Here is a 23,951-nt window from a genome sequence, read left to right as displayed (position 1 = left end):
ATCTTTGATGATATCAGCCCAAACCAGTACTCCACCTCCACCTTGCTGGTGTCTGAGTCAGACTGGAGCTCTCTGCCCTTTACCAATCCAGCCACGGTCCCATCCATCTGGCCCATCAAGACTCACTCTCATTTCATCAGTCCATAAAACCTTAGAAAAATCAGTCTTGTGATATTTATTGGCCCAGTCTTGACGTTTCAGCTTGTGTGTCTTGTTCAGTGGTGGTCGTCTTTCAGCCTTTCTTACCTTGGTCATGTCTCTGAGTATGGCACACCTTGTGCTTTTGGGCACTCCAGTGATGTTGCAGCTCTGAAATATGGCCAAACTGGTGGCAAGTGGCATCTTGGCAGCTTCACGCTTGACTTTTCTCAATTCATGGGCAGTTATTTTGCGCCTTGGTTTTCCAAACGCTTCTTGCGACCCTGTTGACTATTTTGAATAAAACGCTTGATTGTTCGATGATCGCGTTTCAGAAACTTTGCAATTTTAAGAGTGCTGCATCCCTCTGCAAGATATCTCACTATTTTTGACTTTTCTGAGCCGGTCAAGTCCTTCTTTTGACCCATTTTGCCAAAGGAAAGGAAGTTGCCTAATAATTATGCACACCTGATATAGGGTGTTGATGTCATTAGACCACACCCCTTCTCATTACAGAGATGCACATCACCTAATATGCTTAATTGGTAGTAGGCTTTCGAGCCTATACAGCTTGGAGTAAGACAACATGCACAAAGAGGATGATGTGGTCAAAATACTCATTTGCCTAATAATTCTGCACTCCCTGTATAATCTAATGTCTCAATAATCAAAGTGTTCTGTTATACTTGTGTGCGTTAAACTCTCTGTCTTAGAATATTAACAAAATGACCAGAGGCAGAAGGCAGTTCTTGCTTTGACCGCATCATTCCCACTGTTCAGACTGTTAGGGAAAGGCACAGACTGACTCTCTTTGAGAAGAGTGCAGCCTATAGCAATGACAGTCTGTGGAAGAGGAAGTAGCCAGTGTGAGCTACTGACCAGGTATTTTAACCACTTTCCCCTCCACTACAGTATATCTACGTCAGCTGTGGCACCCTCCAAGCCACACCGACGTAGATATACTGACCTCCTTGCAGCCCTGTTGTGCAGGAACAGGTGCGCTTCAGAGCGCACCCCCCGACACTGTCGGCTGCCTTACTAATTGGCAAAAGGGAACATGTTCCCTTGTAGCCAATTAGTGACCCCCCCACCCCCACCCCGCGGATGAACAATCACCGCTGTAGCAAACAGCATGATCATTCATCTTTCCCCCTCTGTGGTCAGATCATAAAAAAAATGCCCCTGCAAGATGAATATCTCACCTTACCTGGTTCCTGCGATCATCCTGCAGCTCCAGCCTCCATTCACCGCTCTTCACTCAGCCCTGTGACGCTGAATATCCGGGTCCCAGCTTGATGACGTCATCAAGCCGGGACCCGGATGTTCGGCATCACAGGGCTGAGTGCACAGCGGTGAATGTTAGCTGGAGCTGCAGGATGATCGCAGGAACCAGGTAAGGTGAGATATTCATCTTGCAGGGGCTTTTTTTTAACAATCTGGCCGGGGGGGGGGGCACATCTGGCTGCCCATAACAGGGTGGGGGGATCCAAATCTGAAGGAGGGTGGGGTTGAAATTATTATTGGGGCCCATCAGGGTAATGGGGTGGGGGATTTTATAATGGGGGGCACATCTGTTGGTCCTGAGGGACATAACTTAATGCTGGGGGCACATATGCAATAATGGGGTGGGGCGCTAATAATGGGGGCACATCTGGCTATAATGAGGAGCACTGATCCTGGGGACACATCTGGCTATAATGAGGGGGGCTTATTTGGGATACGCAGCTGTGTGTGTGTGTGTGTGTGTGTGTGTGTGTGTGTGTGTGTGTGTGTGTGTGTGTGTGTGTGTGTGTGTGTGTGTGTGTGTGTGTGTGTGTGTGTGTGTGTGTGTGTATGTATATATATATATATATATATATATATATATATATATATGTGGGGGGGGCCGAAAATGTGGGGACACATCTGGCTATAATGGAGGCTGATATGGGGGGGCACATCTGGCTATACTGGGGGGTCTGATACTGGGCACACATCTGGCTATCTATCCTTGGGGGACTTAATACTGATGGCATGTCTTTTATCTACTGTAGCACTTTTTTAGTAGAATTGAAGAAAACCTGCGAAATAATGCAATTTTAACGGTTTTCCCTCTTTTTTCCCGCTAAAAGGCGCAGAAAAAAAAAATTCTCGGGACAAAATATCCCCCAATGAAAGTCTAGTTTATCCTGAAAAAAACGATATCTAGATCATTTAGGTGCCGTGAGTAGGGATAAAGTTATTGCTGATTGAATAGGCACATAGCTAAAACGTTAAAACTGCTCTGGTCAATAAGGGGAAAACAAGGTATGGATGCAAAGTGGTTAAAATATCCTTCACATCAACTAGAGAAGGTTCTTCTATACATACAAAAACAAGCTCTGCAACCAATTTCCTACACAGATGCAGATAAACATTTGTGCCAGGAGCGATCTTCAACTCCAAACATTGTATTATTAATGAAGCAATTATAAGGCATTACTGATTTTGCCCACCCTATTGTATGTCTATTGTTTACATTTATCAGCAGTTTGGTCACATGCACCAAATATTGCTTTGGGGAAATTGCATAGGGCCCCATAACCAATGGCAGACCCCCAAGTCTCCCCTGCAGAGTACTCACAGCAGTGTACTGCACTCACCTGTCCACCTGGCATGCTCCCTCTAGTCTGTGTCCTTCAGTCAATAGGTTACTAAGGGAGCGCACTGGTTGGACAGGTGAACACTTTGTAGAGGCCCTGGGGACTGTGTGTGCGCGTGTGTGTGAGACCACCTTAACGGACAAGAGGGGGTCTGAGATACACATGATCCCAGTAGAGATAAACAAATCTTAAATGTAACCAATGATGTAATATTTAAAGGACTTTCTATGAATACATTGTTCTCTTATTTGTTCTAACGTGCTTTGTAGTCCTTTACAAAGTTGTGTTTGTTAACCTTCTTAGCGGTAAGGACGAGTGTAACTCGTCCTGCTAAAAAATACTGAAAGCGGTAAGGACAAGCCACACGTCCTTGCAGCCAGGGAGGCTAGGTTCTCTGCTCCGCTGGCTCCAGCTGCATTCCCTCTCCCTTCTGTGTAGTGACCCCCCCACCCTACCTCTCGCCGCTGACTACTGCGCTAGCCCTCCTTTATGCGTAGCGGTCCCTAGCCTCTGTCGCCCCCCCCCCCCCCCCCCCCCCTCTGTGTAGCAATCCCTGGCCCTGATCTAGAAATACTCACTGAGCCACCCGAGCCTCTCTGTCTCACTATCCCACCCCATCTCTGAAGCTGCAGCACCAGTCTTCTCTGCTCAGGACACAGTGATTCGGCTTGGTGACGTCACCAAGCCGTCACTGAGAAGTGACAGAGAAGACTGGCACTGCAGTGGCAAAGATGGGGTGCGATCGTGGGACAGAGAGGCTCGAGTGTCTCAGTAAGAATTTCCAGATCAGGGCCAGGGATCGTTACAAAGAGGGAAAGGGACAGAGGCTGGGGATTGCTACACATAAGGGAAGAGGAAGGGAGGGCTAGCTCAGCAGGCAGGGGGGGGGGGGGGGGTCACTACACAGGCAGGGGGAGAGAGGCCAGAGATCGCTACACACATAAGGGAAGAGGAAGGGAGGGCTAGCTCAGCAGGCAGGGGGGAGAAGAAGAGGGGGTCACTACACAGGCAGGGGGGGGGGGGGGAGGGAAAGGCCAGGGATTGCTACACTCAGAAGGGAAGAGGAAGGGAGAGCTCTGCAATACTGACAGGTTGGGAGAAGAAGAGAGGTCACTCCACAGATGGGGGGAAAAGGGATGGAGAATGCAGCTGCAGATTCTCTGCTCTGCTTACTCCCGATCACATAAGGGCTTCCCCCAGGGCCAGTTCTAGCTACAATGGGGCCCTGGGACAAAAGTATCTTCCCCCACTGAAAGCCTAATTTCCCCCCGCTGTGGCTGCCTCTGGCCACATCTACCCCCTCGCTCACTTCTCTTGACCCACAGACACATGCGTACTGCTTCCCCCCCCGCCGCAGTGTAGCAAAGGCAATGAGAGATACACACACTCACTTTCTGAACGATGCAGCTCCTGTCTGTCTCCCCTGTAATTACTCTGTCCTGCACTTCCTGCTTCTCCGTTTGAAGACAGAAAGGAGCTGCATCGCCTGGATCGTTCAAGAGGTGAGTATGTGCATCTCTCACTGCTGGGATAGTGTGACGCGAGCAAGGGGGAGATCTGGTTGGCATCCACAGCAGGGGGAGCGCGTGGGGGTATCTGTCCGGCAGCCATCTGAGGTGAAGGGGACACGGGGGGGCCCTATAGATGCGGGCCCCCACATGTCCATAGAGGCAAATTGCCCTTTTGCCTCTATGGAAGTGCCGGCCCTGGCTTCCCCAGGACGGCTAAATGCCTGTCCTATAGCACCTATAGCTGCCTAATCTATACTGGGGACACATACCTGCATAATCTATACTAGGGACACATACCTGCATAATCTATACTAGGGACACATACCTGCATAATCTATACTGGGGACACATACCTGCATAATCTATACTGGGGACACATACCTGCATAATCTATACTGGGGACACATACCTGCATAATCTATACTAGGGACACATACCTGCATAATCTATACTGGGGACACATACCTGCATAATTTATACTAGGGACACATGCATGCATAATTTATACTAGAGACACATACCTGCATAATCTATACTAGGGACATAAATATCTCTTGGTCGAATTTGCCCATCACTAGATTTTGGGGAGTAATTTTAAAATTTTATTTTGGATTTTATTTTGTGTTTCAAGCTTTCATTATACTAAAAATGTGTACTAGACCTTTGCTTGACGCATTTTGGTAAGTTACAGGAAAAAAAAGGTTATGATAATTAATTGAACCACTTTTTGCACAGAAATCCTGGGGAAATTGAACACCAGGGAGGTTAATACATGTTCGCCATGTTTTTAATTTCCTATGGTACAAACCTTAAAATCCTCATTAATGTCACTTAGCACCCAGTAATCATTGGGGATTCCCATACGCATGTATTCCATTTTCAAGTCAATTAACTTCCAATCCATAAGCCGCTCATCTTGATCAGACTTGGGATTGTAGGAGAAGGCGTACAGCTCGTCATATTTTACTGCAAAAATAAATAATATGTAAATACCCAGGCCTGTTCTATTTTTACATCAGATAATTTTAACTGTAGCTGAAGCAATGAAAATAGAACACAAAATGGCATTCTTTCCTCGGACTCCTGCCTGCTTACTGATGCATGAACACCACAAGGTCATTTCCTGCACTCATTACTAAAGGCCAAAATCAGAGAGCAAATTCATCATGTTTGTAATAAACAAGGCAGTGAGGCCATCATATCGCAAACTTGCCAAGAAATGCTGATTGATTGAGCTGTTTCATTGAAAGAGGAAATTGTGTTTCGTGCATACACTGCCCATACATGCACAGCCGAAATGAAGAGAGGAGAAAAAAAAAAAATAAGTATTTTGGTGGCCCATGATTTTCTATTAATTTACAAAGGGTAAGAAATACCACACTTAGCACCCGAGCACACATTCACTGAACACACTGTTGCCTGCTGTTCTGTGTGCAACACTGAGCTCTCTCACTCGGTGTAATTAAAATGGGGTCAGCGCTGCAATTGAGAGCAACACAGGTGACATGCATTTTTTAAAACTCACCAAATGGGTGCATAGGCCCTAACACACACACACACACACACACACACACACACACACACACACACACACACACACACACACACACACACACACACACACACACACACACACACACACACACACACACACACACACACACACACACACACACACACACACACACACACACACACACCTGGAGTTAAAGGCATATAGAGGCTACCATATTTAATAAATTTTAAACAATGCAAATTGCCTGGCTGTCCTGTTGATCCTGTACCTCTGATGCTTTTATCTATAGACCCTGAACAAGCATGCCAATCAGATATTTCTGACTGAAGTCTGACCAGATTAGCCGCACGGTTGTCTCAGGTGTCCTATTCAGGCACTATTAATACCAGAAACATCAATAGGACTAGACTACATTTAAAGTGGATCCGAGATGAACTTTTACACATTGCATAATTGGGTTCCTTTCCTATTGTTTATAGGGCATTCCTTAAGCCAAATACTTTTTTGTTTTTGTTTTAATACTGTAATTCCCTATAAACTAAACAAGCCACGCCCACAGGTTTTCAGAGAGCCAAGGCACTTTCAGACAGTAGCAAGGGCTCATGGGAGCTCAGTCTGGGCAGGAGGAGGGGGAGGTATTACTAGCCAGAGATTTCAGAGGCAGAGGGGAGGGGGGATTAGTTTGCTTTGCTCTAGATACAGATAAGCCTGCCTCTGTGTAATGTTTACAAACAACATGGCTGCTGTCATTGTGTCACAGGAATAAATAATCATATTCTATTAAAGCTGTTTGCAGCTAGATTTGTTGTGTAAACTATCTAAACTTTAGATAAGATATATAGACAAGTTACTTGTTATAGTTAGTTTTTCATCTCGGATCCACTTTAAGTCAGAAATGCCTGTCAACAAAGACCAAAAGACCAATGTCAGCGCCACGGAATATGCTGGCACTTTGTAAATCAATAATAATACTTATATATAATAAATATGTTATCTTTTTGTGTCTTCAAGGCTTCTTTAGCTAAATGCCTTAAAATATAAAAAAAATAAATGACCAGATGAAGCTCAGGTCAAAGAATTTAGAGAGATTAATTGAACCAGGGTCATAATGAGACAGCAAGGGTCAGGACAGAAGCTATGAACATTTTGAACTGGTAAAGTGGCTTTATAAGGGATTTCTTTTATATGATTTAATCAGGTTCTTTAAAACTGGTCACTTTGACATTAGCTAATGAGGAATCTGATACACAAGCATAAACAAACAAAGTCAGCAGTGGCTTCACATGACTGGTGTTAAGCTGTAAATCATATTGCAAATGCAGTTGGAACATAAACAAAAGCATGCTAGTACAAACACCCTGTGCTGAAACTCTGCATTTGTCAGATAGACAAAGTATATAAACTGCTATGTTTATATTCCCATAGTAAAGCATCCACAATCACCTTTCAGCTGTCTAACCCCAGTAAACTAACATCTGATAGGTTATTGTGAGCTACTACATCTCATTAATTGCTGGCAGATTTAAAATAGAGATCTGTGACAGTTCAAAATTTCAAACTCCTTGGAGTCCAGTCAGACATTATTTCATTTTATAATAGCTACGCAGCCAGCATAGGCATGGCTTGCAACAAGCACACTTTGCTGGCACTAAAGTACTGTAGAACTCCAGAGAATGTTTGAACACAAGTTATAAGCACGCAATAGATTGGTATAGTTCAAAACCAGTGCTAATGATTGTTCAGAGGGAGAATCTAAAGGTGGCCATACATCATCGATTTTGCGGCCCAATCGACCATCTAATTTGATAATTTAATCAAACTGGATAAAAATCGGTGCCGCAAGGAGCATGTCCGATCGACAGTTTGACAGATTTTGGGTCAAAACCATTATAATGTATCGAAGACAGCAAGCAATGGGCAGCGCTCACAGGCTGCAAGTGAAGTGAAAGCTCCAGAGATATGCCCAGCCCCTTGGGGCTAAATACACACCTTGAATACAAATCAGATGCAAATTATGTGCTAACACTACTCTAAATTCTAAAATTTGAATGCAAGCTGACACCCCTGGAGGCAGCTAGCCTGAAGTATACTTAAGTTTTGTACAGCAGAAGGAAATGGCAGCGCTTCCAAACAGACGCTGCACCTGAATTGACTACCTGCACAGGTATGCAGAGCTCAAATAACGGGCAGGTTACACACCTTGCATTCAAAACAGGTACAGTAAAGGGGGGCGTTAGCTTCAGCATAAGTTGTGCACAAATTATCCCTAATAGACTCTCCAACGGCGGTTCAGGTGCAGCGTCTGTTTGGAAGCGCTGCCATTTCCTTCTGCTGTACAAAACTTAAGTATACTTCAGGCTAGCTGCCTCCAGGGGTGTCAGCTTGCATTCAAATTTTAGAATTTAGAGTAGTGTTAGCACATAATTTGCATCTGATTTGTATTCAAGGTGTGTATTTAGCCCCAAGGGGCTGGGCATATCTCTGGAGCTTTCACTTCACTTGCAGCCTGTGAGCGCTGCCCATTGCTTGCTGTCTTCTGAACAAATGTGTATACCATTTATGGCTAGCTGCGCCAGGTAAGGATTATGATTTTAATTTTAGACTAGCTAGGGTTCACTGTTGGATATGTTTCACTGTTGAATATGTTTCACTGTTACATTAGTTTGAGGTTTTAACCTTTTTTTTGGACAATTTTCATTGTTTGAACATGCTTCACTTTTTTTATATGTTTCACTGCTAGATTAGTGGTTAGTTTCTCTCCTATGGGGCACGTCACCGCCGTTGGAGAGTCTATTAGGGATAATTTGTGCACAACTTATGCTGAAGCTAACGCCCCCCTTTACTGTACCTGTTTTGAATGCAAGGTGTGTAACCTGCCCGTTATTTGAGCTCTGCATACCTGTGCAGGTAGTCAATTCAGGTGCAGCGTCTGTTTGGAAGCGCTGCCATTTCCTTCTGCTGTACAAAACTTAAGTATACTTCAGGCTAGCTGCCTCCAGGGGTGTCAGCTTGCATTCAAATTTTAGAATTTAGAGTAGTGTTAGCACATAATTTGCATCTGATTTGTATTCAAGGTGTGTATTTAGCCCCAAGGGGCTGGGCATATCTCTGGAGCTTTCACTTCACTTGCAGCCTGTGAGCGCTGCCCATTGCTTGCTGTCTTCTGAACAAATGTGTATACCATTTATGGCTAGCTGCGCCAGGTAAGGATTATGATTTTAATTTTAGACTAGCTAGGGTTCACTGTTGGATATGTTTCACTGTTGAATATGTTTCACTGTTACATTAGTTTGAGGTTTTAACCTTTTTTTTTTTGGACAATTTTCATTGTTTGAACATGCTTCACTTTTTTTATATGTTTCACTGCTAGATTAGTGGTTAGTTTCTCTCCTATGGGGCACGTCACCGCCGTTGGAGAGTCTATTAGGGATAATTTGTGCACAACTTATGCTGAAGCTAACGCCCCCCTTTACTGTACCTGTTTTGAATGCAAGGTGTGTAACCTGCCCGTTATTTGAGCTCTGCATACCTGTGCAGGTAGTCAATTCAGGTGCAGCGTCTGTTTGGAAGCGCTGCCATTTCCTTCTGCTGTACAAAACTTAAGTATACTTCAGGCTAGCTGCCTCCAGGGGTGTCAGCTTGCATTCAAATTTTAGAATTTAGAGTAGTGTTAGCACATAATTTGCATCTGATTTGTATTCAAGGTGTGTATTTAGCCCCAAGGGGCTGGGCATATCTCTGGAGCTTTCACTTCACTTGCAGCCTGTGAGCGCTGCCCATTGCTTGCTGTCTTCTGAACAAATGTGTATACCATTTATGGCTAGCTGCGCCAGGTAAGGATTATGATTTTAATTTTAGACTAGCTAGGGTTCACTGTTGGATATGTTTCACTGTTGAATATGTTTCACTGTTACATTAGTTTGAGGTTTTAACCTTTTTTTTTTGGACAATTTTCATTGTTTGAACATGCTTCACTTTTTTTATATGTTTCACTGCTAGATTAGTGGTTAGTTTCTCTCCTATGGGGCACGTCACCGCCGTTGGAGAGTCTATTAGGGATAATTTGTGCACAACTTATGCTGAAGCTAACGCCCCCCTTTACTGTACCTGTTTTGAATGCAAGGTGTGTAACCTGCCCGTTATTTGAGCTCTGCATACCTGTGCAGGTAGTCAATTCAGGTGCAGCGTCTGTTTGGAAGCGCTGCCATTTCCTTCTGCTGTACAAAACTTAAGTATACTTCAGGCTAGCTGCCTCCAGGGGTGTCAGCTTGCATTCAAATTTTAGAATTTAGAGTAGTGTTAGCACATAATTTGCATCTGATTTGTATTCAAGGTGTGTATTTAGCCCCAAGGGGCTGGGCATATCTCTGGAGCTTTCACTTCACTTGCAGCCTGTGAGCGCTGCCCATTGCTTGCTGTCTTCTGAACAAATGTGTATACCATTTATGGCTAGCTGCGCCAGGTAAGGATTATGATTTTAATTTTAGACTAGCTAGGGTTCACTGTTGGATATGTTTCACTGTTGAATATGTTTCACTGTTACATTAGTTTGAGGTTTTAACCTTTTTTTTTGGACAATTTTCATTGTTTGAACATGCTTCACTTTTTTTATATGTTTCACTGCTAGATTAGTGGTTAGTTTCTCTCCTATGGGGCACGTCACCGCCGTTGGAGAGTCTATTAGGGATAATTTGTGCACAACTTATGCTGAAGCTAACGCCCCCCTTTACTGTACCTGTTTTGAATGCAAGGTGTGTAACCTGCCCGTTATTTGAGCTCTGCATACCTGTGCAGGTAGTCAATTCAGGTGCAGCGTCTGTTTGGAAGCGCTGCCATTTCCTTCTGCTGTACATTATAATGTATCGATCAAGCAAGCAGGAAAATCTCAGGCCAACATGGTCAATCAAATGCGTGGCGGTAATGGCGTGTCATACCAGACACACAACAAATGCGACAGAACCCCAGGCTGCAGTCCCCCAAATGCCCTCCAGTCCCCGCGCATGAAAAGCTCACCTAACGACACACATGCGCTATGTGCGGCAGCCACGTGGGACACGACTGGAGAAGCAGCAGCAGCTGTACTATAGCAGAAGCTGGAACAGGTGAGATTTGAATGTACAAAGGAACACATTAACATTTGGAGGGACAGAGGCGGAGGCAGTAGCACAAGGCCAATTCCCAAGATATTTCATGCTGAATTTTATCTGGAATCGGTCTGGGGTGTATGGGCAGCCATCAAATCTCTCTCTAATCAGATTCAATCAAAGAGAGATCGGTGTCTTGGGCGATCTGTCCCTACATCGCTAGATCAATAGGCAGATCAATTTAAGGTAAATTATCATTTCTAGAGATTTTGAAAAATGTTTCTGGCTGCGTTCTGGCTGCGTTTATCCAGCTATGGGCTCTATTCACAAAGCTTCTCATAAATGACTTTATTTATCATCTAATTGACAAAAAATAACCTTTCAGCACATTTACAAGCAAAATAATCACTCAGAGTAAGTAGTTCCTGATAAACTTCTTTGCAATATTACTTTTCTTACCTTAATTATATTATATTTTTGCCCTTTGAAAGCTTAAAAATTTAACATAAACCAGGTGAAAACAGAGGAAAACAGGTGAAAAAGCTTGTGAATCATGCCCAATGCGTCAAGAGCTCTAGTATCTGGATAGACTTGCACTTATTTTGTTGTCTGTGCCCCAGTTAAGAAATGTCCCATTAGTGGTGAAACATGAAGAGACTAGATCTCTCTAACATTTATCAGGTTTTAACTCTTCCTATCTCTTTACACAACTTCACTCATTTCCTGTTTTTGGTGGAAACCCTGGCGACATTTCCTGTTTTTTGTAAAGTAAGGGGAAGAACCAGGTAAAAAGAAGAATCCACAAGAGGCTGTAACCATTTCTTACTTTGTCCAAAGGTTTGTTGGAAGAATTTTTATTTAATAAATGAACCTAACAAGACAGTTGAGATCACATATTTATTCTAAAATGCTTGAAAAATGTGACCAATTAATGATCCTTTTTTCTGGAGGTGTGAAAAAACAGAACCCAAAGCACAAACCAAACTTTTTTCAACGCACTGATAGGATCCGAGGCCCAGCTCCATTTTTCTGAACCAGAGGATACAGCGCCCATAGCCACCTATGGTGCAACAAGATGCAACATGAAAACAGAGCAGAGACTAAACTGGACCAAATGGGCCGAAACGATGAGCTGCAATTGGGAACCGAGCCCAACACCAGGGAGTGCTCACATGACTCTCATGCATTAGACACGATGCAGTTATACTGGCACCGTATTGTAAACAATCAAATTAACACAACAGTGATGAACCTAGTCATATACTGTTTTATTGGAACTGGGGGAAAGATGATAGTCTTTACAGTTTCAGTCAGTAATCTCTGTTCTCTACAAAACAAGACATGTATTCTGTAAATTCCACTAAGTTGAAATGACATGATAGGCCCTCACAACAGCCTGGCACCAGAAATTATGTGCTGGTCAGTCGTAATGCAATAGTCAATAGGCACTCAAAGCTCACTTTTGCAGCAACACATATCAAAGCAGCAAACTGCCAATTAAAATGGAGGATCTCTGTGCTTGAAAAATGCTGTGGCATTCTCAGTTTGTGTAAGCTTTGAGAGCAACCGTTACTGATTATTTGGACTTGATTTGGCCACATTCCTTTGCACTGCCCTTTCCCTGAATAATGGCCAGTGTAAGATAAGCACAGCTATTCTGTATAACTGGTCAGATGTAATACTTCTTTTAAGGAAATGGAAACATGTTACTGCTTTAATGTAGTACTGTGAAAAAAAAAATGTTAAAAGTGTAATTTTATGTTAACTTTTGTAACATTCCTAGCACTTTTGCGATTTGTACCGTCATACGAGTTGTATTGGCAATAAATACCTGGCTGTGACAGCTTGAGGAGTGAAGTGTAAACTTCATGACAGTCCCGTTCTCGCTGGATGACAAAATGAATCACTCGGAAATTCTTGCAGCGTAGTATTAATGGGCACCCAGCAGTACTGATCGGCTGTTTCTCCACAGAGGCAATGTGGTGGTGAGCAATCTAGGGAAGGAGAATCAGGCCGACATTAAATGAACTAATTTCTTTACAACACAGTTACCTGCAAAGCATTGCCCAAAATGCAAGGACAGTGCCCGCATTCCCCTCTAAATGGCAACTCCGCACCTAAAAATAATAATACATAAAATGAACCTGCCTATAAGGAGGTTCATACTCCACTGGCTACCGATAAAATGGAGAACTCTGTTTAAGATTGGCTTACTGACATTCAAATCCTTGCACAATCTGGGCCCTGGATACCTGAAGGACTTGTTGCAACTGTATCACACCCCCCACAATCTTAGATCAAAAGGACGTAACACCTTGGTCACCACCAGAGTCCACCTCAAAACCTTTGGAGACAGAGCCTTTTATCATGCTGCCCCTACACTTTGGAACTCCCTGCCACACCCAATCAGGACAGCTCCATCCCTGGAAGCATTTAAGTCTAAACTGAAAACCTACCTCTTCAGTCTGGCATTCATGAACATCTATCTCCTCTGTAACACAACCCAGCCTGCAACCCTGTATTAATCTGAGACACAACTATGTACTTTGAGTCCTATGGGAGAAAAGCGCTTTACAAATGTTATTGTAAAATAGAGTGTACCGCTGGGTGGGGGCAGGGGTTGGAGTCATCGGCATTACTTGCCTACGAGGTGCTGCTCCCTTGACAAACACCCCCGCAATATCCATACTGGATTCACCATTCTCCCCAATTTAGTTTTGCATCCCGCTAATCATCTCTGCTGAGCTCTGGGCCCTTTTCCACTAGCAATCACAAACGCTAGCGATTGCAATTTTTAATTCATTCTGTTATGCGATTGCGATTTTTCATTTGCAATGCATTATCACTAAAAATAAAAATAAATAAATTGCTCCAGAAAGCGATTGCGATTTTCAAATCGAAACACTATAGTGGAAAATACTTCTCATGATTTCTATGATAAAGTTAGCGATTTAGCTGTGTAGTGGAAAAAGGCCCTCACAGGGAGTCTGCAATCTCAAATCCAATTTCAGGAATTCATTTTTTAAATTGGATCTCTGCTCTGCCTCTTCTGCCAACCCAAGCAGTGAGAAGATGCAAGAGTTCTTCCATTGGCTTGTAAATAGCAGGAGAAGATGAGAGGTGCTGCTACAGTGACTACTAGTGGGAACAGGCCATTCTCTCTGCTCAGTATATGAAATCTATAGACTGCAGGAACCCCTGAAGGAACCTAAACAGATTTAAAGTTTAACAAGAACCCTAGCAAGCACCTGCATTAACTGTATTCAATTATCCAATAACAACAACAAAACATTTGTAAAAGGGTTTTTCTCGCTGGATTTCTAAAGTAGCACCTGGGATTGTAGACTCCTTTAAAAGGCAACTGAAGCAACAGGGATATGGAGGCTGCCATATATATCTAATTTTAAGCAATACCAGTTGCCTGGCTATCCTGCTAATTCTCTACATCTAATACTTTTAGCCATATACCCTGAACAAGCATGCAGCAGATCAGGTGTTTCTGACATTATTGTCAGATCTGAAAGATTAGCTTCATGCTTGTTTCTGGCATTATTCAGACACTACTGCATCCTTATAGACCAGCAGGACTGCCAGGCAACTGGTATTAGATAAAAGGAAACAAATATGGCAGCCTCCATACATTTTTCACTTCAGTTGTCCTTTAAGCCCCATACACACATTCAACAGCGGTCTTTTATGCTTTTACAACTTTTGTTGTGAAACAAGTTGAAACACCTAAAAAAGTAATTTTGCTATTGTTCAAAGAGCTGATAAGTCAATCCAAGTGTCGGATTGACTTCTTGTCAGTCTTATCAGCTCTTTGAACAATAGCAAAAGACTTTTTTGGGTGTTTCAACTTGTTTCACAACAAAAGTTGTGAAAGCATAAAAGACCGCTGTTCCGCATGTGTGTGTGCTCAGAAGAGATAGTCAGTGAGATAAACTCCGCCTTGGCCACATTAAAATACACAAGCAGTGTGTGTATGAACAGAAAATAGGCAGCTTTTTACCATGTATTGGAACACCAGTCAGGAATTAGGAACTGGTCAAACTCTTCCAATAAACTCAGTTAATGTGGGAATGGCAAAGGTCACAGTGTTATTATTATTGTGCAGATTTCATTACGAAGTTCCACTTCAAATTATGTAACAAAAACTACATGTGGCCATTTAAAGAACCTCATATATCCCCCCCAAAAATTAAACCCAAAGTGACTAAAGCTACGTATTCAGACAAGATGGAACCCAGTCAAGGCAACCTTTTCAGCCCATAATTTTAACGAGTGTAAAGGTGACCCTGCGAGGTTGCTTAAAGGAAAACTGAAGTGAGAGAAATATGGAGCCAGCCATATTTATTTGCTTTTAACCAATACCTGTTGCCTGGCAGCCCTGCTGATCTATTTGGCTGCAGTAATGTCCAAATAACACCAGAAACAATCATGCAGCTAACATTGCATATCTGACAATAATGTCAGAAACACCTGATCTGCTGTATGTTTGTTCAGGGTTAATAGCTAAAAGTATTAGAGGTAGAGGATCAGCAGGACAGCTAGACCACCATATCCCTCTCACTTCAGTTGTCCAGCAGTGACAGTGATTGCCAAGTGCATCATCATCCCTCCTCCCCTCCACATAGCAACATACATCTGTACAGAGTTCACTCCCCACAACTACGAGCTGGGTCCTGATGGGTGACACTAATGGTGCATGTGTACACACCTGAAGAATTTGAACAATGTAATCTGTTATCAAAAGAAAGTCTAAACACATACCCAGGTTTCCTTTCGTACTCCAGCAGCAGCATCAACATAAATAAGGTGCGTGGCAGTCAGGTATAAAGTACCACTGGCAGGCCTTTTGTTGGTGTATCTGTCTAATAATTTAACATTCTCCACCTAGAAGGTAACAGAAAAGCAAGAATAAAATGATTATGAGAATATGAGGTATAATTGACTTTTTTTGTACATCACTGTATGTACTTTGTTTCTGAACAGCATTTGTGAAATACTTTTGATCGCCATGTTAGATCGATGGCACTGCCTAACACTGCCAAACAGTGGTCTGCATGTTACATAGTACAAGCATACACTAAGGATTGTCAATGAGATGCAAATTATTCTGACTTGTTGCAAGATTATGCAAATTATGATTGGTTAATGACTGGCCAATCTTGCTACTGCCATGTAGTATGGCGACCAACATATTTTAAATACTATTAACAAAATGGGTAGGTAAGTTCTCATAATACATGGAAGTGATAAAATTGGCCAGTCATTGGCCAAGTAAAATTGGATGTTTGTACCAGAATTAATTATTGACAATCTTTAGTACAAAGCACACACCATAAGCTCCTAGTATGTGCTTTACTTATATTTCTAAGTCCAAATTGGATGAGAGCCATATAAATCCCCTGGAACCTGCACTCTGCCCATTCTGCACCTGCATTTCTTGACTTTGATCACGAGATGGTAAATAATTCTGGCTTGTATGCAAATTAAAAAAACAAACAAAAACAGTATGCAGCTTATAACTGAGCCAAATTCACTTCCTGAAATTATTGTATTTACCCACTCAACTGATCACTTACTTGCGGTTAAGCCCTCCCTCCTAACATCCTATCATCTAACCAGGTGCCTCAGCAACCAATGTAGTGGTTCTTAGAAACCAGGCCCAATTAATCAGGATGCAATTTAGTGCCCAAAAGTGGAATTCTGGGCATCGTGCCCTCCAAAAAAAGCTCACACCTGTGGGAAGGAAAGATGATTATCTTACTGGAAAGACAACTGCTACACTAGGCCCCTTTCTTCAATGAGCCCTTTACACCAATGTCATAGTGGGAAAGGCATCATACACTTGACACTTCTAGCACCAAACACAGTCATTACATCAGGAAGGCTTAGAGCCTGTGCAAGTTTGTTACTATGGTATATGACACTACAGGTGAAATAGCTTCTCACGTCCTGTCTTTTGTAATACCCATAAAAGGGACAGGAAGTAAAAAAAAAAATATCCCCAATAGGGAAGGAACTCTTCCAAACAGAAAGATATTTTTTCTCAATTGCTGCCTGTGTCTGTTTTGGGGAGATTTCCTGTCCTGTGTGACAAATACAGTGTGAATCAAATTCTCACAAATATGTACCCAGACAGCAGTATGAATTTGACATCATTTCTAAGCCTACTTTGTTCTATTCATATCATACAGGTTAATGTTCTGGATGGTATTCGATTTGAAATATTTAATGAAAGTTACCCTTAGTTTCTACTTAATAGTACTGTAATGGCCTATACTCAGTTTTCCATATTTAAAAAGGTTTACTACATCAAAATGCATGGCATATAATGCAGTTAAATACCTGCACTTCATCAACCACCTGAAAGATGCTGAACAATGTACCTGAAGCGTTCCATGTGTAAAATTTATGAAGGATCGGCAATTAAAATTAATGTAACTCAACCGCTCAGCCTTATGGCTGGTTCACATGGGCGTCTGCCCCGCGTTTACCGCCTGCGTTCAGGACTCGGCGTTAAACGCTCCTATTAAAGTGAATGGAAGGGTTTGTACTGGGCTTTTACCAGCGTTTGCGCAAACGTGGCGTTCCAATCCCGATTTTCCCTGGCGTTCAAGGCAACCCTGGATGTAGCGTCCTGGGGCGGGTAACCGCCACTACTAATGGCCTCCTATGGGGAAGAAAACGCCAACCCAACTGAAAGCCCGAACTCAATGCCGCCGCAACAGCCTAAATCTAGAGGTTTCTGAACCGCCCCCAGCTTGGTGTGGTGCACGGCAGGGTAATCGGGGAAACAATGCTCTCGGCTGTCGCTTGGTTGAAGCAATCCACCAGGTCAAATCACTGGCTAAGCAGTCAAGGGATAAGGTACACATGCCGGATTCTCAGCTAAGGTTATCATTATTGGCCACCTTGAAAGAGGTTCAGCTAGCTTGTGTACAGAGCTTTAAGGTGCATACACTCCAGGTAGTATGAGAGTGTACCTACACAATCTGTTCATATATTCAACAATCTGTTGGCCCTCATACTACATGAGGGAGGTAAAATTGGCCAATCAGGATTGTTTGGGTGTACAAACCCTTCAACGTGATGTGGGGCACCCATTGGAACAGGTGCCCACTCAACAGCGTCACCTCTAAGCAAGTGCCTTCAATCATGGTGCCTATAAGCATAAGCCTACTGTGCCTAAAGGGAAAGTTGTCCCCTTTCTTTGAACAGCAGGCATAACAAATATAAAACTATGGGCAGATTCAGGAAGTCCCAGACTATAGAGTCATGAATTTAAAAAACATCTGAAGCACAAACAATATGTTACATCCATGGTAAAATTCTTAAAATACACAATACAGAAAAGCGACAAACTTGTTTTATTCAAAATATTGCATACTAGTGGCCCTGTATTGGATCTCTATACCCTCATTGACAATAAAACTAAGAATGATACATAGCTGCAACTTCTATCACCCCAAATGATCTTTACAAATCATTCCAGGTTGCATTTGTGGTACAACCACTGTACTGTACTGACATGCTGTTTCATTGTTTTGATGGCCATAAAAATAAACCTCTTTCTCTCTGCTTGATAACAATAAAGGTGTGCATTATGAAGAGTATGCTTGCCATGTAGCACATATATTTTATATAAGATCAACAGCCAAAGCCAAGTAATTTGGCCCTTAAAGAGAATCTGTACTCTAAAATTCTTACAATAAAAAGCATACCATTCTATTCATTATGTTCTCCTGGACTCCTCTGTGCTGTTTCTGTCACTCCCTGCTGCAATCCTAGCTTGTAATTGCCAGTTTTAGGCAGTGTTTACAAACAAAAGACATGGCATGTGATAGGCTGAGAGGAGCTCAGTCTGTGACTCGCACAGAGCCTGCAGGGTGCGTGGAGAGTGTGTGTATAGCTTCTGCCTATAACAAGCAGAGCTGCACATTCTTGCCTGAGTCTGACAAAGCTGTCAGAGGAAAGAAGATTAGATAACAGAGATAATACAACCACTGTGCAACTAGGAAAGGCTGCAGTAAGACAGACCACATTAGAACAGGTATAGGAACTTATAGGATAGAAGAAATAAGGCTGAAACATTTGTTACAGAGTCTCTTTAAGTAATTTCTGAAAATGACTTAATCAGCATCTGCTTTCTGAATTGGGACCCTATAACAGCCCCCTTCTGAGCTTCCTAAGGGCCCTTTTCCACCAGCGCGTTTGCGCTGGCTGAATCGCAAAAACGCAAACCGCTAGCGATTTTACAATCGCTACGGTTTGCTTTTTAACATGGGAATCGCGGTAGGTCATTTCCACTACCGCGATTCGTTTTTGCCGCGAACGCGCGGCGGAGCGATAATTGCCGCGATTTTGCTATGCAGTGCATAGCATAGCAAAATCGCGGCCACGAACGTCGGTGAATCGCCGGTAATTGCGATTCAGCAATCGCTAGCGTTCAGCGTGAACGCTAGCGATTGCTAGTGGAAAAGGGCCCTAAGGATACTGATCTAATTAAGACTCTCCATGGAGCTACAGCAGTCAGGTTATTTTCCCGCTCAAGGTCCAATCAAGTTTGGGGGTGACTGCATTTCAAGATCAGCTGCTATTTTTTATACAAAACACTAAGAAGTAACTGTAACAAATTTTATTCTGTCAAGTTTAGCTTGTTGAATGAGCATGAGGAGGGTGTGCAGACTAGAGTCTACAGCACACAGGATGCCACAGTAGTAAAATATTTAGATTTTGCAACTTCCCATTTAATCCATATACAGTATACGTACTGCGCTTATGCAGCTGCTCTTCATAATCTTGTCTCTAATTATTTACAAACAGGCGCCCAGCTGATATTTTTCATTTTTTCGCTGGGATTGTGGCGAGGGGGGCAGTTAAGGTTAGGCATCGGCAAGGGGGGTGGTTAGGGTTAGGCATCTGTAGAGGGAGGGTTCTGTGTGAGAATTGGGTTGGGTTGAATTTTATGATAGTAATAGATTTCAGCAATTGCTAAGGGTGCATTTTATGATAGTACCAGCTATAAGTAATTTGCAGCTGGTTGCAAAATCTGATGAAGTTGCAACACAACTACACCACCACTGTCATTGCCAGTAATTGCCCCAACTGTCCCATCACCCACTGGCGAGAAGCAACAGACAGATGAGGCAAGTCAGGGCTGGGGAGGTGCTGCGGGCAGCCAGTACAGGGGGACAGGACAAAACTTTCCTCCTATGCAGAGAAATTCACAGACACGCATAGCCAGACACACGGCGCTCTCCAAATCTCACCTTTGGGGTAGAGATGTGCTCCATGGTTGTCTATCCCAATCTCCAGTGCTCACCCCCTCCTACCCCAAACCCCGCCCACCACCGTCTTCCTGCCTGCCCTATCCAGTCAGCTGATCCCTTGCGTCACCGCCGCCCTGGGAAGGGACTCGCGATATCTCATTCGCGGTGGCTTCCGGTGGTTCTAATACTACATTACATTACAAACGACGCGTACATTGAGTTATGCACGTTTCTTGTATATGCATGGAAGTAATGAACGTAAACTGCGGAGACCATGAGGCGTGAATGGGACAGTTCGGAGCTGGGCAGACAGAAGTCCAGACTACTTCTGTCTATGACAGTTAAGAAGAGGCTGTCATGGGCTTTTATTACTGCCTGGGTCCCCATTGAGATTTCCTTTTTACCTGCGGAGTCACTACAGGGAGGGAATTAATCTGAACTCAGAACTTCCTCTCTGCTCCAAAACATAAGCAACAGCATAATAACCGTAAAAGAAACATGTTACAGCTTACAGAACTCCTGCAACAAATCTGCTGTGTGTCTTCTTCCTGCTTTCATGGAGCAGACAAAGAGTTAACGTCCTGTGTTTACATATTAGCTGTGTCTGGGATGACTCCTGAATAGTGTCTCTCAAAATCGAAATTATGACTAAAACCTGCAGGAGAAGGGGGCTTAACTTACCCATGTTGCTCGGCTATAGGCGGCGATGTGGTTAAGTTTCCTCTCCCATGGTCACCAAATTGTACTTATAATTAGGAGCGACACTACTGCTGAGTTTCTGTGCTGACAGCTGAGAGATCAAATTACACTTGTGATTACTTGAAGATGATAGGGAATTAGACGGCCTCTTCTCTCTAAAAACAGTGCATTTCTCTCTGTTTTCCTTGTGTCCCGTGCAAGAGTTCAGGACCACTTTATTGGTAAAACAGAGGCTGTGATAAAAACCTGACAAAGGCTATAAGTTCTCCACCTTGCTGTAACGGTTTTAGGGCTCAAACCCACTAGCAACATTTTCTTAGCTCTAGTGATTTGAAAAAGCTCTTGCTAATGCAATGCTAAGGGGGATGTTTATAAAATCATAGTTACCCACAAGTGGGATCACACCCCTAGCATTACATTAGCAAAAGCTTTTCAAATCAAAAAGCGCTCAGAAAAGCGCACCTAGTGCGTCCCAAGCCTTAGGGCCCGTTCACACTTGTGCGTTTTAGGAGCGATTTCAGCACTGCTGAAAATCACTAGCGGTTTGAAAAACGTGTGTACAATGAAAGTATATGGAAGTGTTCTCATCTGAGCGATTTGCTGAAATGCAAACTTGTTGCCTGCAGCGTTTTCTGAGCGATTCTGGAGGGATTCTGCAGGCTTAAATTGAACTAGAAATCACAAACCGCTAATCGCTGGAAAAACGCTCTTTATACAGTAGGGCCCATTCACACTAGAAATCGCTAAACGCTAACGCAAAACGCTGAGCGTTTTTCTGGCGTTTTTCCTAGCGATTTTTCACTGTATACAGAGCGTTTTTCCAGCGATTAACGTTTTGCGATTTCTAGTTCAATTCAAATACCTTTATTGAAACGCTAATCGCTCCATAATCGCTCAGAAAACGCTGCATGCAACGCGTTTGCGTTTCAGCAAATCGCTAAATGCTTAGATGAAAACACTTCCATACACTTTCATTGTGCACACGTTTTTCAAATCGCTAGCGATTTTCAGCAAAGCTGAAATCGCTCTGAAAACGCTCAAGTGTGAATAAAATTACATGGAAATCGCTAGGAAAAAACACCAGAAAATCGCTCAGCGTTTGCATTAGCGTTTAGTGATTTCTAGTGTAAATGGACCCTTAACTGTTCTACAACTGTGCTGCTTTTGAAGAGATTCATGCACTACTTGGTACGTGACCAAACAGAATGTAATGCCAATAACTAGTGGTGCAGACTGCAAAGCAAACAAATAATTAAGGATTACATTTTTAATTCTTATCAGTTTTAAGAAAAAGAAGAAAACTATTTTTTTAGGCTAGAACGTATTTCCAACTTGTATTGTCTGCATCCTTCACAGGGACATTTCCATTCTGTTCTAGATAGACAGGACCTGGGCAGAAATGTAATAGACAAGACACAACATTTATATTGCGCTTTTCTCCTGGGAGACTCAAAGCACTTTAGGGCTGCAGCCACTTAGGACACACTCAAAGGGTGACCAGGACCATTAGGAAGCCCTGCCGAAAGACTACTGTTTTACGTACTGGCTTGAGCCAAACTTTGGTCAAAGGCTCATATCCCACATTAGAGGCAACAACTTTACCAGTACACTATTCAGCATCCTTTCTGGTGATTTCTGCCAAATGTTCGGGCCAGCGCACACCAAAAACCTCAAGCAGATCCGCAAAATGCTAGAGGTTTTTAAAGCAGATTTTCAGAGCGATTTTAGGCATGAGAGAGGTTTTCTAAACATGCCTAGCGTTTTTTGAAGCGTTTTTGTGTAGCAGATTTTGTATATTGTTACAGTAAAGCTGTTACTGAACAGCTACTGTCACAAAAACGCCTAGAAAACCTCTCTGATCTAGCATTCTTCAGAGCGGTTTTACACTTTCCTATACTTTAACATTGAGGCAGAAAGGCCTCAGAAATCTAAAAAATGCTGCAGCCCCCGAGTTTGCGTTTGTGGAAAAAACAAACCACTCTGGTGTGCACCAGCCCATTGAAATACATTACCCAAGCAGTTTTCAAACAGCTAGCGTTTTTAAAAACGCCCCAGAACCCACCCTGGTGTGCACCAGCTCTTCTTCTGCTTTGGAGATGTTCTTATTTAGTTTATTATCACTGCAAGCTGGCATTTTGCCTATTGTTCCTGTTGCTCATTGGAATGCCAGCAATAATACAGAAGTGGTGGGTCAAACACTGTGTTTACACTAATGTGGGACATTGGATTGCTGTTTGAGGAGCGACACGTTTGGCAGATGCCATTTGCAGCATCTTTGAGTCATCTCACAGGTGTCCCATAGTGATATCCCTTAGTGAGTGTTCACACTATGCTCATTGCGGTGTGTTAAACATCGTCACATTGGGTCTGCAGTGGGTATGGTTCGACCATAATAACACAAGTTTGGCTTTGTGCTACCAGACACACATTGGCCTCAATTCACTAAGCTTTATCGAACACTTTATCAAACGTTTGATGATTTACCTCATGGGTAAAATCTAATTTTGAACTCACTAAGGTGTTATATACTTATCGAATGTTTTATTGATAAAACATTCAATAAATCTTGTTAACACCTTAGTGAATTCAAAATTAGATTTTCCCCATGAGGTAAATTATCAAACGTTTAATAAAGTGTTCGATAAAGCTTAGTGAATTTAGGCCATTATGGCCATGTTACAAATTACAGGTGACGAAGTACAACTAACACGCTGCCGGAAGATGCTCATTTTGAAATCCATTGCGATGTGTGCCCCATGCACATCTCAGTGGATTCAGTGTGAACTTAGCCTTATAGAAATATATTATGCAAAATAGATACTGCATTAATGTATAGGATGAACATGCTTTAATATTGATATGGTATTCCATTCCCGATGGTTTTAGTGCTAGTGGAATTCCAGTCTTTGGCCTTGTGCACATTGTGTAAGGTTTTTGCTTTGTTCTGCAATTTGGAAACACAGAAAGTACAACCCATGGAAGTCAATAAGCCTATTGACTTGGAAAAATAAAACTCACAGCTTTTTACCATGTTTCTCATGTCCATCCATGTTTTTGTATAAAAATGCATTATTAGGTGAAAACATCTCTATGGGATATGCATCGGA

The 23,951-nt window shown here is 42.8% G+C and overlaps 1 protein-coding gene across 1 annotated transcript in view; it reads right to left on the bottom strand.

Annotated features, from left to right (window-relative positions):
* Positions 1–20,231, bottom strand: part of MTMR8 (myotubularin related protein 8) — a 61,282-nt gene extending 41,051 nt beyond the window's left edge. The window contains exons 1-4 of the mRNA XM_068247532.1: positions 20,146–20,231; positions 15,641–15,763; positions 12,702–12,864; positions 5,079–5,236 (exon numbers count right to left, since the gene is read on the bottom strand). Of these exons, the coding sequence (XP_068103633.1) occupies positions 5,079–5,236; positions 12,702–12,864; positions 15,641–15,763; positions 20,146–20,169 (468 nt within the window). The 5' untranslated portion in view covers positions 20,170–20,231. The remainder of the gene's footprint in view (positions 1–5,078; positions 5,237–12,701; positions 12,865–15,640; positions 15,764–20,145) is intronic.
* Between the last annotated feature and the right edge of the window lie 3,720 nt (positions 20,232–23,951).

Source organism: Hyperolius riggenbachi, chromosome 8 (genome assembly GCF_040937935.1).
Source record: "Hyperolius riggenbachi isolate aHypRig1 chromosome 8, aHypRig1.pri, whole genome shotgun sequence".
Taxonomy (NCBI): Eukaryota; Metazoa; Chordata; class Amphibia; order Anura; family Hyperoliidae; genus Hyperolius; species Hyperolius riggenbachi.
The sequence above is the reverse complement of the archived record's forward strand: the minus strand, read 5'-3'. Positions and strand labels throughout refer to the sequence as shown.